Source organism: Primulina tabacum, chromosome 1 (genome assembly GCF_025594145.1).
Source record: "Primulina tabacum isolate GXHZ01 chromosome 1, ASM2559414v2, whole genome shotgun sequence".
Lineage (NCBI taxonomy): Eukaryota > Viridiplantae > Streptophyta > Magnoliopsida > Lamiales > Gesneriaceae > Primulina > Primulina tabacum.
The window spans coordinates 3,447,591-3,465,233 of record NC_134550.1 but is presented as its reverse complement, the minus strand read 5'-3'; the positions used below and the strand labels follow the sequence as shown (position 1 = coordinate 3,465,233).

General features: G+C 35.3%; 2 protein-coding genes across 5 annotated transcripts; both read left to right on the top strand.

The window, feature by feature from the left end:
* Positions 1-1,862: 1,862 nt before the first annotated feature.
* Positions 1,863-2,963, top strand: LOC142516281 (uncharacterized protein At4g33100). 3 transcript variants are annotated; one of them, XM_075619849.1, is made up of 4 exons: positions 1,863-2,054; positions 2,315-2,411; positions 2,493-2,577; positions 2,688-2,963. In XM_075619849.1, exons 2-4 carry the CDS (start codon positions 2,317-2,319, stop codon positions 2,787-2,789), a joined length of 282 nt encoding a protein of 93 aa, XP_075475964.1. In that variant the 5' UTR covers positions 1,863-2,054; positions 2,315-2,316; the 3' UTR covers positions 2,790-2,963. The 3 variants fall into 3 exon arrangements, with proteins under 3 accessions (XP_075475964.1, XP_075475963.1, XP_075475962.1); XM_075619848.1 differs by having other exon boundaries at positions 2,197-2,411; XM_075619847.1 differs by lacking the exon at positions 1,863-2,054 and having other exon boundaries at positions 2,155-2,411.
* Positions 2,964-12,960: 9,997 nt separating this feature from the next.
* Positions 12,961-15,298, top strand: LOC142521662 (nascent polypeptide-associated complex subunit beta-like). Of its 2 annotated transcripts, none has more exons than XM_075624892.1 (6): positions 12,961-13,114; positions 13,787-13,854; positions 14,008-14,156; positions 14,265-14,321; positions 14,869-14,907; positions 14,999-15,298. In XM_075624892.1, the coding sequence occupies exons 2-6, from the start codon at positions 13,787-13,789 to the stop codon at positions 15,163-15,165; spliced, it is 480 nt and encodes a 159-aa protein (XP_075481007.1). In that variant the 5' UTR covers positions 12,961-13,114; the 3' UTR covers positions 15,166-15,298. The 2 variants fall into 2 exon arrangements, with proteins under 2 accessions (XP_075481007.1, XP_075480932.1); XM_075624817.1 differs by lacking the exon at positions 12,961-13,114 and adding an exon at positions 13,217-13,292.
* The last annotated feature ends 2,345 nt before the right edge of the window (positions 15,299-17,643 follow it).

The window sequence follows — 17,643 nt, the reverse complement described above, 5'->3', positions numbered from 1 at the left end:
CGTTTCTACTCTTTTCCAGGCATATGCCTAGTCACATTTTCTCTATTATTCTTTACCGTCTCCAATTTTGTGAATCAACCGATACAAAAAGAAGGGTTTTGATCTTCTTTCCGTGAAAATAGAACAGCCTTTTACACTTGTCAAAACCCCTGGAATCGGATAGGTTGTCTTTCTACAGTTTGATCTGTTTTAAGGACTCTTGGCAATCATATCGCGCTATATTGAGTATAAATTTCTAAATCAATCGAGACATGTTTGATGATTACATGTCATGAAGTTCTGGTCTCCCTCTTATTTTCTCCGAGTCTGACTATCCTGCAGTCGTAGATGCATATGAGACTCGAGTTCTGATATCGAATATTTTGCCACCCTATATTTTCTGCAATACGATCATTTATGATTCAGTATTTCCTTTCGAGATCTCTACTAGCTTGACACTCTACTGAGTAAAATGACTTTTTGACAGCAGATGTTTCACATGATATAAGAACAGTTCATTTCAACTAAAGAGGCTAGTTGGCGTACACAACTACGATCCAGTAAATTTTCTATCATACCACAATCGAAAAAATCGATTATTTTCGGTTTTTATGTTATGTTTCAGTCCTTATTTTAACGAAAAAAAGAATAAACCAAAATAATCGATTTTTAAAATGGATTTCGATATTTTATATAGTTGCAATACCTTTAAAATAGAAAAAAAAAATCGATTGTTTTCGGTTTTTATGTTATGTTTCAGTCCTTATTTTAACCAAAAAAGAATAAACCAAAATGATCGATTTTAAAAATGGATTTCGATATTTTATATAGTTGCAATACCTTTAAAATAGATTGTTTCAACTCCATTTTTTTAATTATAAGTTTCACTATTATTTCACCACTTTATTTATGCACATCCAGTTTTTATAGGTATCGATTATATATATTAACTATTTTAGCGATTCATATAATTGTAGCTAACAAACCATATTTTCAATATATATTTTTTGTATATTTATCTATACATCTTATTAAAATTAATTTATTTATTGAAAAATTTACTGAAAATTTTGATTGAGAAAGACAATTTTGGAGTTGAAGTTAATATTTCGAGAAAATTAACCTATAAATTATTATTTTTATACTTAAAAATTTGGGGTCTATTTTTGGCTCAACTTAGGCAATAAATTTAAATAAATGTCACTATGAGTATGACAAGGCATGCTAGTTCGATGGTTGAATTTCATTTGTTAGTTCTTTAAAAGATACAATTTTTTTAATTATATTATATTATATATATGTATCAGAACTGTTTCTTCTTCCAACAAAATTTTCAAGCTGCTTTCTTCCCTTTTTCGTTAGACACTCGATCGATCTCATCCTCCATTAAAAGTAAAATCCGCAAATTTTGATTAAATACTGTAGATGGTGATATATTTTTTATGTTAGATAAAATAGTAATTTAGTTTTTTAAGTTCTCATGTTTGTTTTTTTGTTCTCTGATTTATCGAAATTATGTTTTAGTCGTGTTACTTCGTTATTTTTGTTGGTTTTTATTCCTATTTGGTTATAGCGATGATGTGGTGCTAGGCTAAAACAATTTTCCATTTTTTTGAATGACAAACATTTCATTTTATTAAGCAGAATTCGAGGTTTAAAATATGAACTTGACCAAAAACATTTTATTGATATTCAAATTAAAAATAAAATAAATTGTTAAAGTTTAAAAAATATTTAAACTTCAAATTTAACTTCAAACTGAAAATATTTAATAGAATAATTATTAAAAAATTAAATTAAAATAATTATTTATGTCAAATAAATTTTAAAAACATGTTAAAATATATATTATATTTGAATATTAAAACACCTGCAATAATTTTTAGTAAGAAAAAGCCCCAATCCCATACCCTAGACCCAAGTCGACTGTCACCCTTCTTTCCTCACCAGAATCCGATTGTGCAGTCACCGGAATCGTACCGGCGACCACCGTGGGTTGCGGCCGAGGACTGGACGACTCCTTTAGCGGCTGAATCGAAGAAACCGAGCCGTATTTTGTTGAGATCGAATCCTCTGTAAGTGAGCAAGCTGCGCGCTGTTCTATTAAATATTTTTAGTTTGAAGTTCAATTTGTGTTCGTATAGCTTGATTTCGAAGCTTATATTTTATTGGAGCAAAGCCTGAAAACTTTATTGCATGATAATTACTCGTAATTAGAGCAACGGGGACTCACATGAAGTAATTGCCAAGAAATCAACTCAGCAGTGTTTTGGAGTAATTAAGGGGGGTGAAATCCAACAGTTCAGCTGTATAATTGAATCTTATTGATCTTCAGAGATGGGAATTCTAAGGAGGGACAAGAATCGGTCGTCGACTTCCGCAACTTCACCTTGTGCTCATCTTCGGACTGCTTATCACAGCTGTTTCAACAAGTAATCTCTTTCTTGTTTTCTTTCTGGGTTGAAAATTTCTTGAAACCCTAATCAGTTAGTACCTATTTTGACTTTGTGTAGGTGGTATTCAGAGAAGTTCTTGAAAGGTTTATGGGATAAAGAAGAGTGTGTTTCGGAGTGGGAGAAGTACAGAGAATGCTTACTTGTATGATATATTTTTTTTTAATTGGATTTTGGATTAAAATTTTATTTCTTTTGTGTATTCTGGTGAGAAAGTATTGATTGTTTAATTTTTTTTCTTTGCACATTTGACAGCAACATTTGGATGATAAGCATCTGAGTCGATTCTTGGAAGTGGATGGCATTGTGGATTTAAACAGTCGAGCTGAATTTAAAAGCCATACTGGTGTTTCCTAGTTTTTTTGCCAATGATTAATTCTAAAGACTGATGTAACTTTTTTTAAATAGTCATATTTTACTATTTTGTAAGATCATGTATTTCATTTGGTTATGAAGTAGTTGAAATTTCGAAATACTTGTTGTTTGTGAAGTTTTGTTATGTGTTTATCTCTAGAGGTGTTTGATTGGTTATATACCTAGTGATGATCAAGGAATAATTTTAGTATTAAACTGTAATGTCCAATAACTCCACAAAAAACTATAGAGTGGCTGATAAAATTGTGAGTTTCCTCCTGCCTAATATGGAGGGTTCTGGGATTACACTTTTGTGCCGGTCATAAAACCCATTATTGGCAGTCTATTTGAGAATCAAGAACTGATCTAGAGAAGGAGTACCATCAGATTATAGTTAATGATCTCATTATAGTTTCTCTATTAAAATACATTCTTAGATTACTAATGTGTGAAAGAAAGCCATTTAGAGTAGGCCGTACTGAATTTTGGTGTTTAAAGGGTTAGTCAATTTTTATCTCACAGCGGCTCCCTAAGAATTCTTGATTGACTTGTAAGATTAAGAGACTCTATATGTAGAATGTTAATTTTTGGATTTGGGTTCTCTTTTTTGGCTTCATGGCCTGAAAACAATTTCTTATAGAATTGATGTTGTTTAATTGGTCTTTAACTGTCATTTGATTGGCAATATGACGATATATCCCCATGACCTCTTTGTACTTTTGAACTACTAAACCTAGCTTCAGTTTCTTAGATGGAGATTATTTATTTATTTTTATTACTCTTCGGGGAAGACTAGAAAATTTGACATTGTTTTCGCTTTAAGTCTCACATTATGGAAGTTTCTTTATTGTACAAAGTGAAATTCTTTGAAATTGCTAAGTGGGCAAGTTTCATAGTTGTGACTTTTTACAAGTCATCATCCAATATGGACCAACTTTTCTAGTGTTGACACCATTTTTGCTTGCATGAATACTTGCCCTTATAATTGATTTTTCTTCCATGATTATATGGTTTCCTAAATTTTGATTTCCTTTTGTAATGGGAATAGCTGTTTCGGGGATTCATGATAATAATGAAATGATGTACATTGCCAGTAAATAACTAGAAGTAGGTTCCTGCCGAGACAAATTTAGCCAGTTATGTATTTAGTGCATTGGAACTTTATAAAATTTCTTTTAAGTTCTTATCACTTGTGTTTCTTGAAATGTCTCTCTTCTTACATGGTCCTGGCTGACATTATAATTACATCAAACTACTTGACTTGAGAGGATTTCACTTGGTTTATTCCTTGAAATCCGGGAAATTTGTGTTTAAAGCTACATCATCATACTGATGTTTCAATAATAAGAGTCTATCACTTTCTATTTTCACCGTCGTTTTCTTTCTAATTTGCGACCTATTCCACTATGAAATGATCATCTTAGGGTGATCTTTTTGTCGATGGATGCTCTTATTATATTCGTAGTCTCTGAAAGATGAGAACCAACTATGTATCATCGACATTGAAAATTCAAGTATTGTATACGTCGTTAGTCCGATCTTTGGTAGGAACCACCAGTAATAACGAACTTGAAAAATGGATCTGTTTATATAAAGATATTCGTCGTTTCTGACCCTACTTCCACCTTAATTGTTATTTGAACAAGTCAAAGTTCTGTCTTGGTCCGAGTGGGGATAACTTTTCTCTTCTCTTATTTTTCTTGAGAGGGAAATGTGCAGCCACACACTTCCATTATTGGCACCCATACTAGTCCTGCAACTGGAGTAACGCAAAAATGAAGGGGCCTAATTTTTTTCCCCTAATTTTTTATATAATAAATTTACTTTTGTTGACTTACCTATATCTCTCGACAACCTCCCAAACATCTCAGCGGAATATGATTTAATCATATGGCCTCGCACTGAAAATTGGGACGGGGTTGGTTACGTTGTTTTGGACTTCATATCGAAACATTTTGTTGGACTTAGAGGCCTATTGGGCTTGTGTTTTTTGAATGGGAAATTGGACAAGCAATGCCTAATAGTTGGTGAATGGGAAATGTCCCACATAGAAAAATAAACATAGCAGTTGGTGAGCTTATATTGAGTTGCACTTTATGAAGGTGTAACAATGATTGGTCAAGAGGCTCTCTCTCGCGCGCACAGGCGCATGTGGGTGCAAATCATGGGCCCGATTTGCAGTGGAAAAAGGCTTGACTTGTGTGCAAGCGTACGAGCGCGACCCAGGTGTGTCGAATGTCGGACCGATCAAGGCAAAATTTTCCACCAAGGCTCACCTGGCTTTTGCTATTTTTTATTTTCGAAAAAATTACATTATGGACTGTGACCTTTGGTGTTTCAGCTGGAACAGTTTCAGTTGACCTTTGGTGTTCCAACTGATGACCTTTGGTGCTCCAGCTGGACAGACCTTTGGCCTTTCGAATGGCCAGCCGTAACTGTCCGTATGAGTGCCTATAAATAGAGGCAGCCTCGAGTCTTTCAAATATACCAACACACTCTCCTACATTCTATTTTTCGACGCTTTGCTTGTTCTGTTGTCTCGGCTGCTGCTCCTTTTCTCGTTACTCTGTCTCGTGATAAAGTTCAGGTACATTTCAGTTCGCCTTTGTGGTATCTCGTGCTAAGGTACTGCTGGTTGTTCCGTTGTATCCTGGGAAACAGACGTCCAAGTTTATCCTCGAAGCACATCGGAGGGGACGAATCTGTTTTAAGGACACTGTATTACATACAGGCCTCGGTTTGCTTTACTTTTGCATTGTGCTACTGTTTAGTTCGTGATACTAGCTCGCTGTTTTTTGTGTACCTTTCTGTTTGTGCATACATTTTGTGTAACAATCTTAAAACAGATTACTTATAACGAGTTTTGTTTCAGATATGGCTACTGAAACTAACGTGCAAAGGGAAACTGTTCATGTTGTCCCTCCTCAAGTTGTCCCTCATGGTACCCCACGTGCTGCTGCGGTTGCTGTTCCAGCAAGTCACGGGGAAAAACCCGATAAGTTTACTGGTGTCGACTTCAAAAGGTGGCAGCAGAAGATGCTGTTTTATTTGACGATGCTGAACTTGGCCAGATTCCTCACTGAGGATGCTCCTAAACTCAACGAGGGTGAGGGAGATGTTGAATCTGTTAGTGCGGTTGAGGCATGGAATCATTCTGATTTCTTATGCCGAAACTATGTACTAAACGGATTGGCAGATTCGCTCTACAACGTGTTTTGCGAAAAGAAAACGGCTAAAGAGCTGTGGGAATCCCTAAACAGAAAGTACAAAACCGAGGATGCCGGGGCCAAGAAGTTTCTTGTTGGTTGCTTTCTGGACTTTAAAATGGTGGATTCAAAGCCGGTTATCAGTCAAGTTCAAGAACTACAAGTGATTCTTCACGAGATTCACGGTGAGGGGATGACTTTGAGCGAATCATTCCAAGTGGCTGCTATTGTTGAGAAACTGCCACCAGCTTGGAAGGATTTCAAGAATTACTTGAAGCACAAACGAAAGGAGATGAATGTTGAAGAGCTCATTGTTCGACTTCGTATTGAGGAAGACAACAAGAGTTCGGAAAGAAGATTGTTCTCTCCTGTTGCTGCTAAGGCAAATGTTGTCGAGCATGGTCAAAGCTCGAAAAAGAGACCATTCTCCTCCTCCAACAGAAAGTTGAACATGGGACCCAAATGAGGCGTTTCAAAGAAGAAGTTCTTGGGAAAATGCTATAATTGTGATGGCATGGGTCACAAGGCGAATGTGGTAGAGAACATATCTCAAGAGGTTTCGAATATGAATCTCTGTGGTGTAATATCAGAGGTTAATCTGGTGGGTTCGAATCCAAGGGAGTGGTGGATCGACACGGGTGCCACTCGCCATGTTTGCTTGGATAAGGAGATGTTTGCAACTCTTGAGGAATCTGAGAATGGGGAAAAGTTGTTCATGGGAAATTCCGCCACTTCTGAAATCAAGGGTCAAGGAAAAGTTGTCCTAAAGATGACATCGGGAAAAGAACTGACTTTAAACAATGTGTTGTATGTACCTGACATCCGCAAGAACTTGGTGTCCGGGTCGCTTCTTAACAAGCATGGTTTCCGCATTGTGTTTGAGTCAGATAAGGTGGTTTTGTCTAAGAGTGGAATGTTTGTTGGCAAAGTTTATGTTTGTAATGGTTTGTTCAAACTAAATGTAATGGCTATTAAGCCCGTGATGAATAAAGTTAATACTTTTGCTTATTTGCTTGAGTCTTCTTGTTTATGGCATGGTAGACTTGGACACGTTAATTACGATACAACTCGTAGACTAATTAACATGAAAAGCATTCCTGCATTCCAAATTGATAAACAACACAAATGTGAAACTTGTGTTGAGGCAAAACTAACAAGATCATCTTTTCGAACTATTGAACGAAATAGTGAACCACTTGATATAATTCATAGTGATGTATGTGATTTAAAAGGTGTACAAACTCGTGGTGGAAATAAATATTTCATTACTTTTGTTGACGATAGCACAAAATTTTGTTATGTGTATCTCCTCAAAAGTAAGGATGAAGCTATTGACAAATTTATCCAATATAAGAGTGAAGTTGAGAATCAACTTAGCAAGAAAATTAAGGTGTTCAGAAGTGATCGTGGAGGTGAATATGAATCACCGTTTGCTGAGTTTTGTGCTCAACATGGTATCAAACACGAAAGAACTGCACCTTATTCTCCTCAGCAAAATGGCATTGCAGAGAGAAGGAATCGCACATTGAAGGAAATGATGAATGCGTTGTTATTAAGTTCTGGTTTACCACAGAACTTGTGGGGGGAAGCTGTTCTAACAGCTAATTATCTTTTAAATAAGGTACCCCGAAAGAAGTTAGATAAAAGTCCATATGAGTTATGGAAAGGTAGAAGTCCTTCCTACCAATATCTGCGAGTGTGGGGGTGTCTTGCCAAAGTAGCAGTACCCACTCCAAAGAAGGTAAAGATAGGACCAAAAACTGTTGATTGCATTTTCATTGGATATGCTCAAAACAGTAGCGTTTATCGTTTTGTTGTACACGAATCTCAAATACCTGATATTCCCAAGAATACGATAATGAATCAAGAAATGCTTCGTTCTTTGAACACATGTTTCCATGCAAATCTAAGGAAGAACCAAGTTCATCCAAAAGATTATATGAAACAATGGATGAAGAACAAGAGCTTGATCAAGACATTGAACCTAGACGTAGCAAGAGAGCTAGGACTGAGAAATCCTTTGGTCCTGATTTCATCACTTTCATGATGGAAAGTGAACCTCAAAGCTTCAAGGAAGCAATTAGTTCATCTGAAGGACCTCTATGGAAAGAGGCTATCAATTCCGAAATGGAATCCATTTTACAAAACCATACGTGGGAATTAGTAGATCTTCCTCCGGGAAGCAAACCACTAGGCTGTATAAATGGATTTTCAAAAGAAAAATGAAATCAGATGGAACCATAGATAAGTATAAAGCCAGATTGGTAATTAAAGGTTACCATCAACGTGAAGGGCTTGATTACTTTGACACATATTCTCCTTGTATCGAGAATAACCTCTATTCGTGTGATACTTGCGATTGCCGCATTGCGGAATCTTGAAGTACACCAAATGGACGTAAAGACAGCCTTTCTAAATGGAGATTTAGAAGAGGAAATTTACATGGAACAACCTGAGGGATTTTCTGCGACTGGGCAAGAAAATAAGGTATGTAAATTGGTGAGATCTCTGTATGGTTTAAAACAAGCACCAAAGCAATGGCACGAAAAATTTGATAAGGCCATGATGGAAAGTGGATTTAAATTCAGTGAATGTGACAAATGTGTATACATAAAGAACACTGAAATGGGATATGTCATTTTATGTCTTTACGTAGATGACATACTTATCATTGGTAGTAATGATAAGATGATCAAATCCACCAAGAAGTTATTGAACTCAAGATTTGACATGAAAGATTTGGGCTTAGCCGATGTAATCCTTGGAATTAAAATCCATAGAACATCAGAAGGACTAATCCTAACTCAGTCACATTATGTTGACAAAATACTTGAAAAATTCAATAACAATGACTCTGCATTAGCTAGAACCCCGATAGATACCAGTCAGCATCTATCAAAGAATCGAGGTGAAAGTATGTCTCAATTAGAATACTCTCGAGTCATTGGAAGTCTGATGTACTTAATGAGTTGTACAAGACCAGACATAGCCTATGCAGTAAGCAAATTGAGTAGATTCACGAGTAATCCAGGAGTTGAACACTGGAAAGCAATTATCAGATTGCTAAGATACTTAAGGTACACTCGTGATCATGGGCTGCACTATACAAGATATCCTGCTGTTATTGAAGGATACAGTGATGCGAATTGGATATCTGATATGAAATATTCAAAATCTACAAGTGGATTTATATTCACTTTAGGAGGTGCAGCAATTGCGTGGAAGTCTTCTAAACAAACTGTAATAGCCAGATCCACGATGGAATCTGAGTTCATAGCCCTTGACTAGTGTGGTGAAGAGGCTGAATGGCTGCGTCATTTTTTAGAAGATGTTCCAGGATGGGAAAAACCTGTGCCGGCTATATGCATACATTGTGACAGCCAATCTGCGATTGGTAGGGCACAAAATAATATGTAAAATGGTAAGTCTAGGCATATACGTCGTAGACATAATACCATTAGACAACTACTCTCAGCTGGAGTTATCTCTGTTGACTATGTAAAGTCAAAGGATAATATGGCGGATCCGCTAACCAAAGGGTTAAACAGAGAGTTAGTTGCGAAAATGTCAAGGGGAATGGGGCTCAAGCCTATAGAATAAATTGGTGTGAAGGAAAACCCAACCTACGCTGACTGGAGATCCCAAGAACTAGGTTCAACGGGACAACCTAATCGCACTAATTTGGAGAATCACTGTGGGGGTTATCCCTAGTCCATTCCTACTATGAAACAGTGAATGTTGAGGATAAGCTTACGACTTTTAATGATTCTGACGAGAAGCAATATAGAATCACCTATGTGAGAGAGAAGTGGGGCCGCTTCGAAAGAATTGCAGGGCTCAATTCTAGACCCTCTTGCAGAACCAGGAGTGTGTTCATGGCCAAAACGAACACAATCATGAGAACTGAATAGTATTAGGAAGAGTCTTGTGTGAAGTATATCTTAACTCACACAAACGGCTGTACAGTTCAAAGACATCATGTCTACTGTCAACTAGTGAATTATTATGCTTTCACAAGGGAAGGTTCAAAGGATAATACTACCTATCCTATGCAAGATTCAACTGTTGAACTTTATCACGAAAAATCATTGAATATCCTTCAATTTTCATTCATGTGTGGGGGATTGTTGGACTTAGAGGCCTATTGGGCTTGTGTTTTTTGAATGGGAAATTGGACAAGCAATGCCTAATAGTTGGTGAATGGGAAATGTCCCACATAGAAAAATAAACATAGCATTGGTGAGCTTATATTGAGTTGCACTTTATGGAGATGTAACAATGATTGGTCAAGAGGCTCTCTCTCGCGCGCACAGGCGCAGGGGGGTGCAAATCATGGGCCCGATTTGCAGTGGAAAAAGGCTTGACTTGTGTGCAAGCGTACGAGCGCGACCTGGGTGCGTCGAATGTCGGACCGATCAAGGCAAAATTTCCCACCAAGGCTCACCTGGCTTTTGCTATTTTTTATTTTCGAAAAAATTACATTATGGACTGTGACCTTTGGTGTTTCAGCTGGAACAGTTTCAGTTGACCTTTGGTGTTCCAACTGATGACCTTTGGTGCTCCAGCTGGACAGACCTTTGGCCTTTCGAATGGCCAGCCGTAACTGTCCATATGAGTGCCTATAAATAGAGGCAGCCTCGAGTCTTTCAAATATACCAACACACTCTCCTACATTCTATTTTTCGACGCTTTGCTTGTTCTGTTGTCTCGGCTGCTGCTGCTTCCACCGGCTGCTGCTCCTTTTCTCGTTACTCTGTCTCGTGATAAAGTTCAGGTACATTTCAGTTCGCCTTTGTGGTATCTCGTGCTAAGGTACTGCTGGTTGTTCAGTTGTATCCTGGGAAACAGACGTTCAAGTTCATCCTCGAAGCACATCGGAAGGGGACGAATCTGTTTTAAGGACACTGTATTACATACAGACCTCGGTTTGCTTTACTTTTGTATTGTGCTACTGTTTAGTTCGTGATACTAGCTCGCTGTTTTTTGTGTACCTTTCTGTTTGTGCATACATTTTGTGTAACACATTTTTGTCGCTACATAAGACAAACAACTCACACCAGAGAGCTGTAGTAATTGCCAAGAAATCAAATGTTTTGGACTTCCTTCTCAAGCGTAAGGAAAGTGTTTTCTTTTTTATAAGCAATCCTAAGATAAGCACAAGGTAAAGTGTTGTAGAAGTCGATGACCGATTCTTGTCCCTCCATAGAATTTATAGAAATCAGTGGAGGGCTGTACAAAACAAAGTACGATACTAGTTTATCCGAAGAACCCCAGGTTTTCGTGCACTATTCTGAGGCAGTCGAGGAGACATGTAAGTTCATATCAAGTGCCTTTAGCCGTATTTTCTTGATCCATAAATGGTCAAATTTTAGCAGTGGACAAGCTAAGCTACTTCCGCTATCTCGAGATTTTATAAATGATTCATAATTGCTGATTAATATGATGCTTTGAATAGCAATTATGGTTTCAACGAACAATTCCTTAGAAAATTCAGGTTTCCAATATTAATCATACATCAGTCTCTTTACTAACAACACTTCTGTTTCAGCAAACCTGAACCCAAAGTTGAGAAGGGAAAGGCTAAGTAAGCTAAAATATAAACTTTGTCCATCGCTGTCTTTTTCACCAATAAATTCTTGGGACCTACTAAATCATGGGAAAACTCAAGGAAATGTGGGAGAGGAGTTTGAATCAAAAACAATACGAAGTATAAGAAGAAGAAAGAGTACTCGATCTATCACAACACAGCAAATTCTAGTTTTCCTCTTCAACATCAGTGTTCATGTTTTTAATGTTTATTTCAATTCTTAGTGGTTTGCATATCATTTGAATAAATGTTTTCGTTTTAGTTGCATTAAATTAAGGAGAATATAACTGATATTCAAATCAAGATTCAAATCGCTTGATAATTTAGAAGTTCGATTTCTGTTTTCCACATTCAAATTTGTGTTTTGCTTAGTAAACATCTAGTTATAATGATTTGTTCTTCCTTGTTCAAAATGGCAGATTTTTGGGGTTGGATTTTCTCCACTCTCTTCTTTTCCTTTTCCTACCTTTTTTTAAAAAATAATAATAATAATAAAATGAGAAACAACCCAAGTGTCGGTTCTAGATGCAACTCATGCAAGACAATATGATCTCACTCTTTTTTTAATTATTATTTAATTTTTATTATTCATACAAAAGCAAATTAACAAATCAATTTAACCCACGGCTTACTCAACTCTTTAAATAAAAAAATTCACTATAATCCTGCATATATATTTTTTCTTTATTAATGATTTTTAATATTACCAAAGAAGTCATAAACTCCCTTAACTATTCGAATTAACCCCAGAATTGATGAAATTCCTAATCATATTTTTAGATATTACATAATCTATTTGGTTTGGATTTTCTTATCTAAACTTAAATAAACAAAACATTTAGTTTGGTGAGTAGGACTCTTGTGATATGGTCTCACAAATATTTATCTGTGAGACGGATCAACCGTACCGATATTCACAATAAAAAGTAATACTCTTAGCATTTGGATGACTCAAATAAAGATCTGTCTAACAAAATACGACTCGTGAAACCGTCTGACACAAGTTTTTGCCTTGATTTATTTTAGTATTTGATCAAAATTTTTGTTGCGAAAAACCAATCCAAACCGAGATTTGTTGATATTTGTCTTGGATTGTTTTGTTTTTTTTTTCTGGACGTACTTGCATTTTATGTCTTAAACTGTAATTACTTGTATATGAAGTTATTGATTTATAAATTATGAAGCAATAAATCATCTATTCTTTTTTTCACTTGAAAGCATTAATAATCTATTCTAATAATTTCTATTTTTAGATAAGAGTATCTTACTAAAACATTTTTCAAAAAAAAATTCGAAAATTCAACACGAGGATTAAATTTTAGAAAATCGAAAATAATAGGGATGACACTGAAATTGAAGAAAGTTGTGAATTTACTGCCCTAACCCCAATGCACGTGTGGAATTCCCGAATTGGCCTGCTATTCTTCTTCCCTTTTCAATTTAGGGTTTTGTAATTTGTTATCCACTACCTCCTGTCCCCACTCTCCCTCTCTGTACTTCATTCTCGAAAACTCGAGTTCTCACAGCTCGCGAAGGTAATTCTTAAAACACTATTTTCTTTTTCTTTTTCTTTTCCATTCAGTTCGGAAAGTGAGCTCTGGACGTGATTCTGTTTTCTTATTTTTTTTTTGGGCTAGTTTTTTAGCTTCTTTTGCTGAAATTTTTAACGGGATAACGTGTTCGGTGTGTGTTCGTGGGATGATTGTTGTTTCGGTATTAATCTGTCCTCGATGCTTGATTTTGTGCGGATACATAGCGTTTTATTGAATTTTGCACCCTGGAATCTGTACTTTTGTGGGTTTGTTCTTCAAGGGTTCGGTTTTGGGTTTTTTTTAGTTATTCCGTGTTCTCTTTAATTAATTTAATGTTCACGGAAAGCAGCTTCTTAAGCTGAAGTATAGGGAACTTGGATTTAATTTTTAGTTTTGCTTAGTTAAAGTGCCACGTATATTGCTATTTTTTTGTTTCCAAATTTACTGGAGCAGGTCTAAGCTGAATCTGGCCCCTGGTGTATGTACAGAAAATCAAAATGGTCACGTTTTTCTTTGGTTAGATAGCATTAAAGGGAAACTTTTAAGTGATTGTGGTTGTTAGAATCTTGTGGAATACTGTTTTGCCTTGTGTTTTTTTGCATATCTATGACATTAGGGATAGAAACATTTAAAAGTCTTGATATAGCTCCAGTTTTCTTTTACATTTGAAATCAGATGAATGTGGAGAAACTAATGAAGATGGCTGGTTCCGTTCGGACCGGTGGGAAGGGTACTGTGAGAAGGTATTGTCCTTTTGTTGTTTGAGATATTTTTATGCTGCAATGAGTAAATATGATATTTTTGTTTTCAATGTAACATGAAGTTAAAAGTTGAATTTGTGTTACTTTCATATGCTTCTCTGTATAGTGTTATCAAATAGTTACCCTCAAATGCAGGAAGAAGAAGGCTATTCACAAGACAACCACAACAGATGACAAAAGGCTACAAAGCACCTTGAAAAGAATAGGGGTGAATGCCATACCTGGAATTGAAGAAGTCAACATTTTCAAGGAGGGTGTAGTTATCCAGTTCCTTAACCCAAAAGGTACTATATATGTTACCGGAATTTCCATTTTGTTCCACGCACTGTCTTCGCCTTTTTTTATTGCCATTGATTGTTTTCTTTTATTTTTTTCTTTTCTTTTCTTTTCAGTCCAAGCTTCTGTTGCTGCGAACACTTGGGTTGTGAGTGGAACTCCCCAGACCAAGAGTATGTTTCTTTTCTTGATTCAAATTATTCTCCACCTTTTGGTGCAAAAGACAAGACATTGATTGATTATGCAGCCTTGTTTCATCCAATGTTGGGCTCAAGTTCTATAAATGATTAGAGATATAAAATATTATGTCATCCATATATATGGATTTATTATGCCTATATTATAAACCCTTCATCATCTCATACTTTGAACAAAACGGTGCACAAGTAGCTGTTATATCCATTTTTTTTTTCTTCCTATGGTGTTCAATTATTCCTTTAGTTTAATTTGTTCTTACTCTAAGATACTGTCATATTTTCTTTATGTGCATGTGTATGCTCTAATTATTAATTAGGATAATAGTGGTTGCCCCCTGTTAAAAAATGGGCATAGTATACTCGTCTCTTTTGTTTTTGAGCACCTAGTAGGCGAGTACTGGCCTCTTTCCTGTACGGCTGTACCTGGTAATAGTTATGAGGGAAGATTTTTTACTTGATTGCTATCCCGCTGTGCTGATGTTCATCATTGAAGTTTAAAATGTTGTTTCTTGTATTTTTCCAGATTTGGAAGACATTCTTCCTCAAATCATTCACCAATTAGGTAGGTTTTGTATATCCATATTCTCGACATATATGATTTATTCGGCCAGCTCCAAGGATTTTACTAAGAAAATTAATTTTCATACCCTCAGGTCCAGATAACTTGGAGAATTTGAAGAAACTAGCAGAACAGTTTCAGAAACAAGCTCCCACTTCTGCCACTGGAGCACCAGAAGATGATGGGGATGAGGTTCCAGATCTTGTTGAAGGTGAGACATTTGAAGCTGCTGCAGAGGAAGGCCATAATCACGCTTCCTAAAGATCCCTTTTTAATTTTTGTTTTTTGTTATATATGTTCTGTTGCTTTATTCAATGTCTACGCTGACAATTGAAGATTGGTTCTTGATGCTTTTAAAATTAAGTATCTTACTGTGTTTTCACACAGTTTTTTATATTCGACATTCGCTTCTTGAGTGTTCTTTTCTTTGAAATGCCCTAGGATTTCAAAACATATGTAATATGCGATTCTATTTTAGATTCTGTAGCAAATGCTGATATTTGTGTCGAATGAAAATATTTGAATTGCAATGGACTCGATTGCAATTTCACTTTGGAACCAGAGTTTGTTCTGGTGGCACTTGACATTGACCTGACCTCCTCTGGACACTTTCTCCGACTAGGTCTGCAACGAGCCCAGTTGGCTCAAGCAGAACCCTGATACTCAAGCTCAACTCGTTCAAGCTGGACTCAAATAACATCGCATGACTTGAGCTTGCCAAGTTCGACCTTGTCAAGCATTGATCTAACTTGAAAATAACCTTTAATTTGATAAAGGGAGTTGTTTCATATTTGACTTATGGTTAACAAGTTAAAAAATTTGAACCACAACAAATTCTCTCCGTTAAAATTTAACGGGGTTCGAGCTCATCTCCTCTTAATTTGTCTGCTACACGAACGAGCTTACTATATTTCCCCAAATTGAGGAACCTTAGTTCCCCTTTGGTGACATCAAATTTGAACCACAACAAATTCTAAGGGTCATCGTTTTCGAGGAACTTGATCATTGGTTGGTAAACAGGTTGCTTTCGTCTCAATTTCTTCGTTTGCAATTTTTTTGTTTGTGATTTTCATTTATGATAGATCCGCTGCATTTTGCAGATATCTTTGTTTACTCTAATAGTGTATCGGAAGATTTTAGGTGAGATTGAGTCATATGTCTTGCATATGATCTAATGTCCATTAAAGTGACTGAAATGAATAAATTTATAAAACATTAGAAATTAATTTATCGGTTCGAAAAAAATAGAGACGATTTCGAGAAATCGACAAGGGACTAAAATGCGTATTAACCTTGATTCGTTCTAAACATTAAAGTCATCTCCAATCCAACATTTTTTCAAATATCATTAGAATTTTCGCTCCAACCAAGCGATATTTGCAAAGCTAGATTCTTTTATTTCCATTTATTTATTGTAATTGTCATTGCTTTGTTTTATTTATAGGCAAAAACTTGTGTGAGACAGTCTCACGGGTCGTATTTTGTAAGAGGGATCTCTTATTTGGGTCATCCATGAAAAAGTATTACTTTTTATGTTAAGAGTATTACTTTTTATTGTGAATATCGGTACGGTTAACCCGTCTCACAGACCGTTTCACAAGAGAACTACTCTTATTTATATGCTTTTATTTTATTAATTTAATTGTTAATTTGACATACGGGTCGTGATACAGCCGTTCCCTAGCGACCACGATCGGGTGCCCACTTAACCTTTTTTTGAAGGAGTTAATTATTTAAATCATTTTCAATATACAAATAATTAAAGATATAATAATGTGTTGATATTTAATAAAGTGTTAATAAATTATTTATTGTAAATAAAATAATAAAGAATTTTCTGATAATATTTCTTAGAGTTGGTGGATTGAAGATGAATTTTATAATTAATATAGAAATTACATTATTTTGAATTTAGTGTTGCACTAAAATATTATAATGGTTGGAAAATGTCTTATTTAGTCCGGGTGACCCAATTTTTTAAAATTTTTAATATATATTAATTTTGAATTAATTTGATAAAAAAAATCATGGCTCAATTTAAAAAACTAAAAGAATTAAGAGTTTAAAATCTTATTGTTGATAGATTAATGATCATTTTTCCGCTATTGATGGGATTGGTTCTCTATGCAACAATAAATTATATAATTTTCATTATATGCATGCGCGTTTTGGGCTATTCCAAATTTTTTTCCCCTTCAACTCTGCTCAAAATTAATTACACCGAATATTCACACACGCACACAAAATTACACCAAAAATATCAATCTGCCGGTCATCTTTGGGAAGCTGCAACTTGATTCTTGAAACCTTCTAGAGGTTTTTGGACAACATTTATTATTATTATTATTATTATTATTATTGAACTACCTAAGTTCAAGTAAAAAAAAATATTGCATTAAAAAAACGGTTGTTAAAGAATTGAAGTCAACGTAGTATCAGAAAAATATCTTCCCTTGAAAGTTGCGTATGTATAATGTAGGGAAATTATTTCATTGGATACTTTAAAAGTTGACTTTTTCAGAAAGAAAGTTTCATATTAAGTTCAATCAAATCAAAATGATGTCCTAAAAAGACAATATTTTGTTATATATGTATAGCTATAGTTTTGAAATTAAAAGTCAAAATTTTAACTTTATCCCATTTTTAAGTCTCTTTCTTTTTTTTTTTTTTTTAAAAAAGGACTTTTGCCTCCCTTTTTACAGCAAATGGAGGTATTCTTTAGCTCTAACAATTTTTATT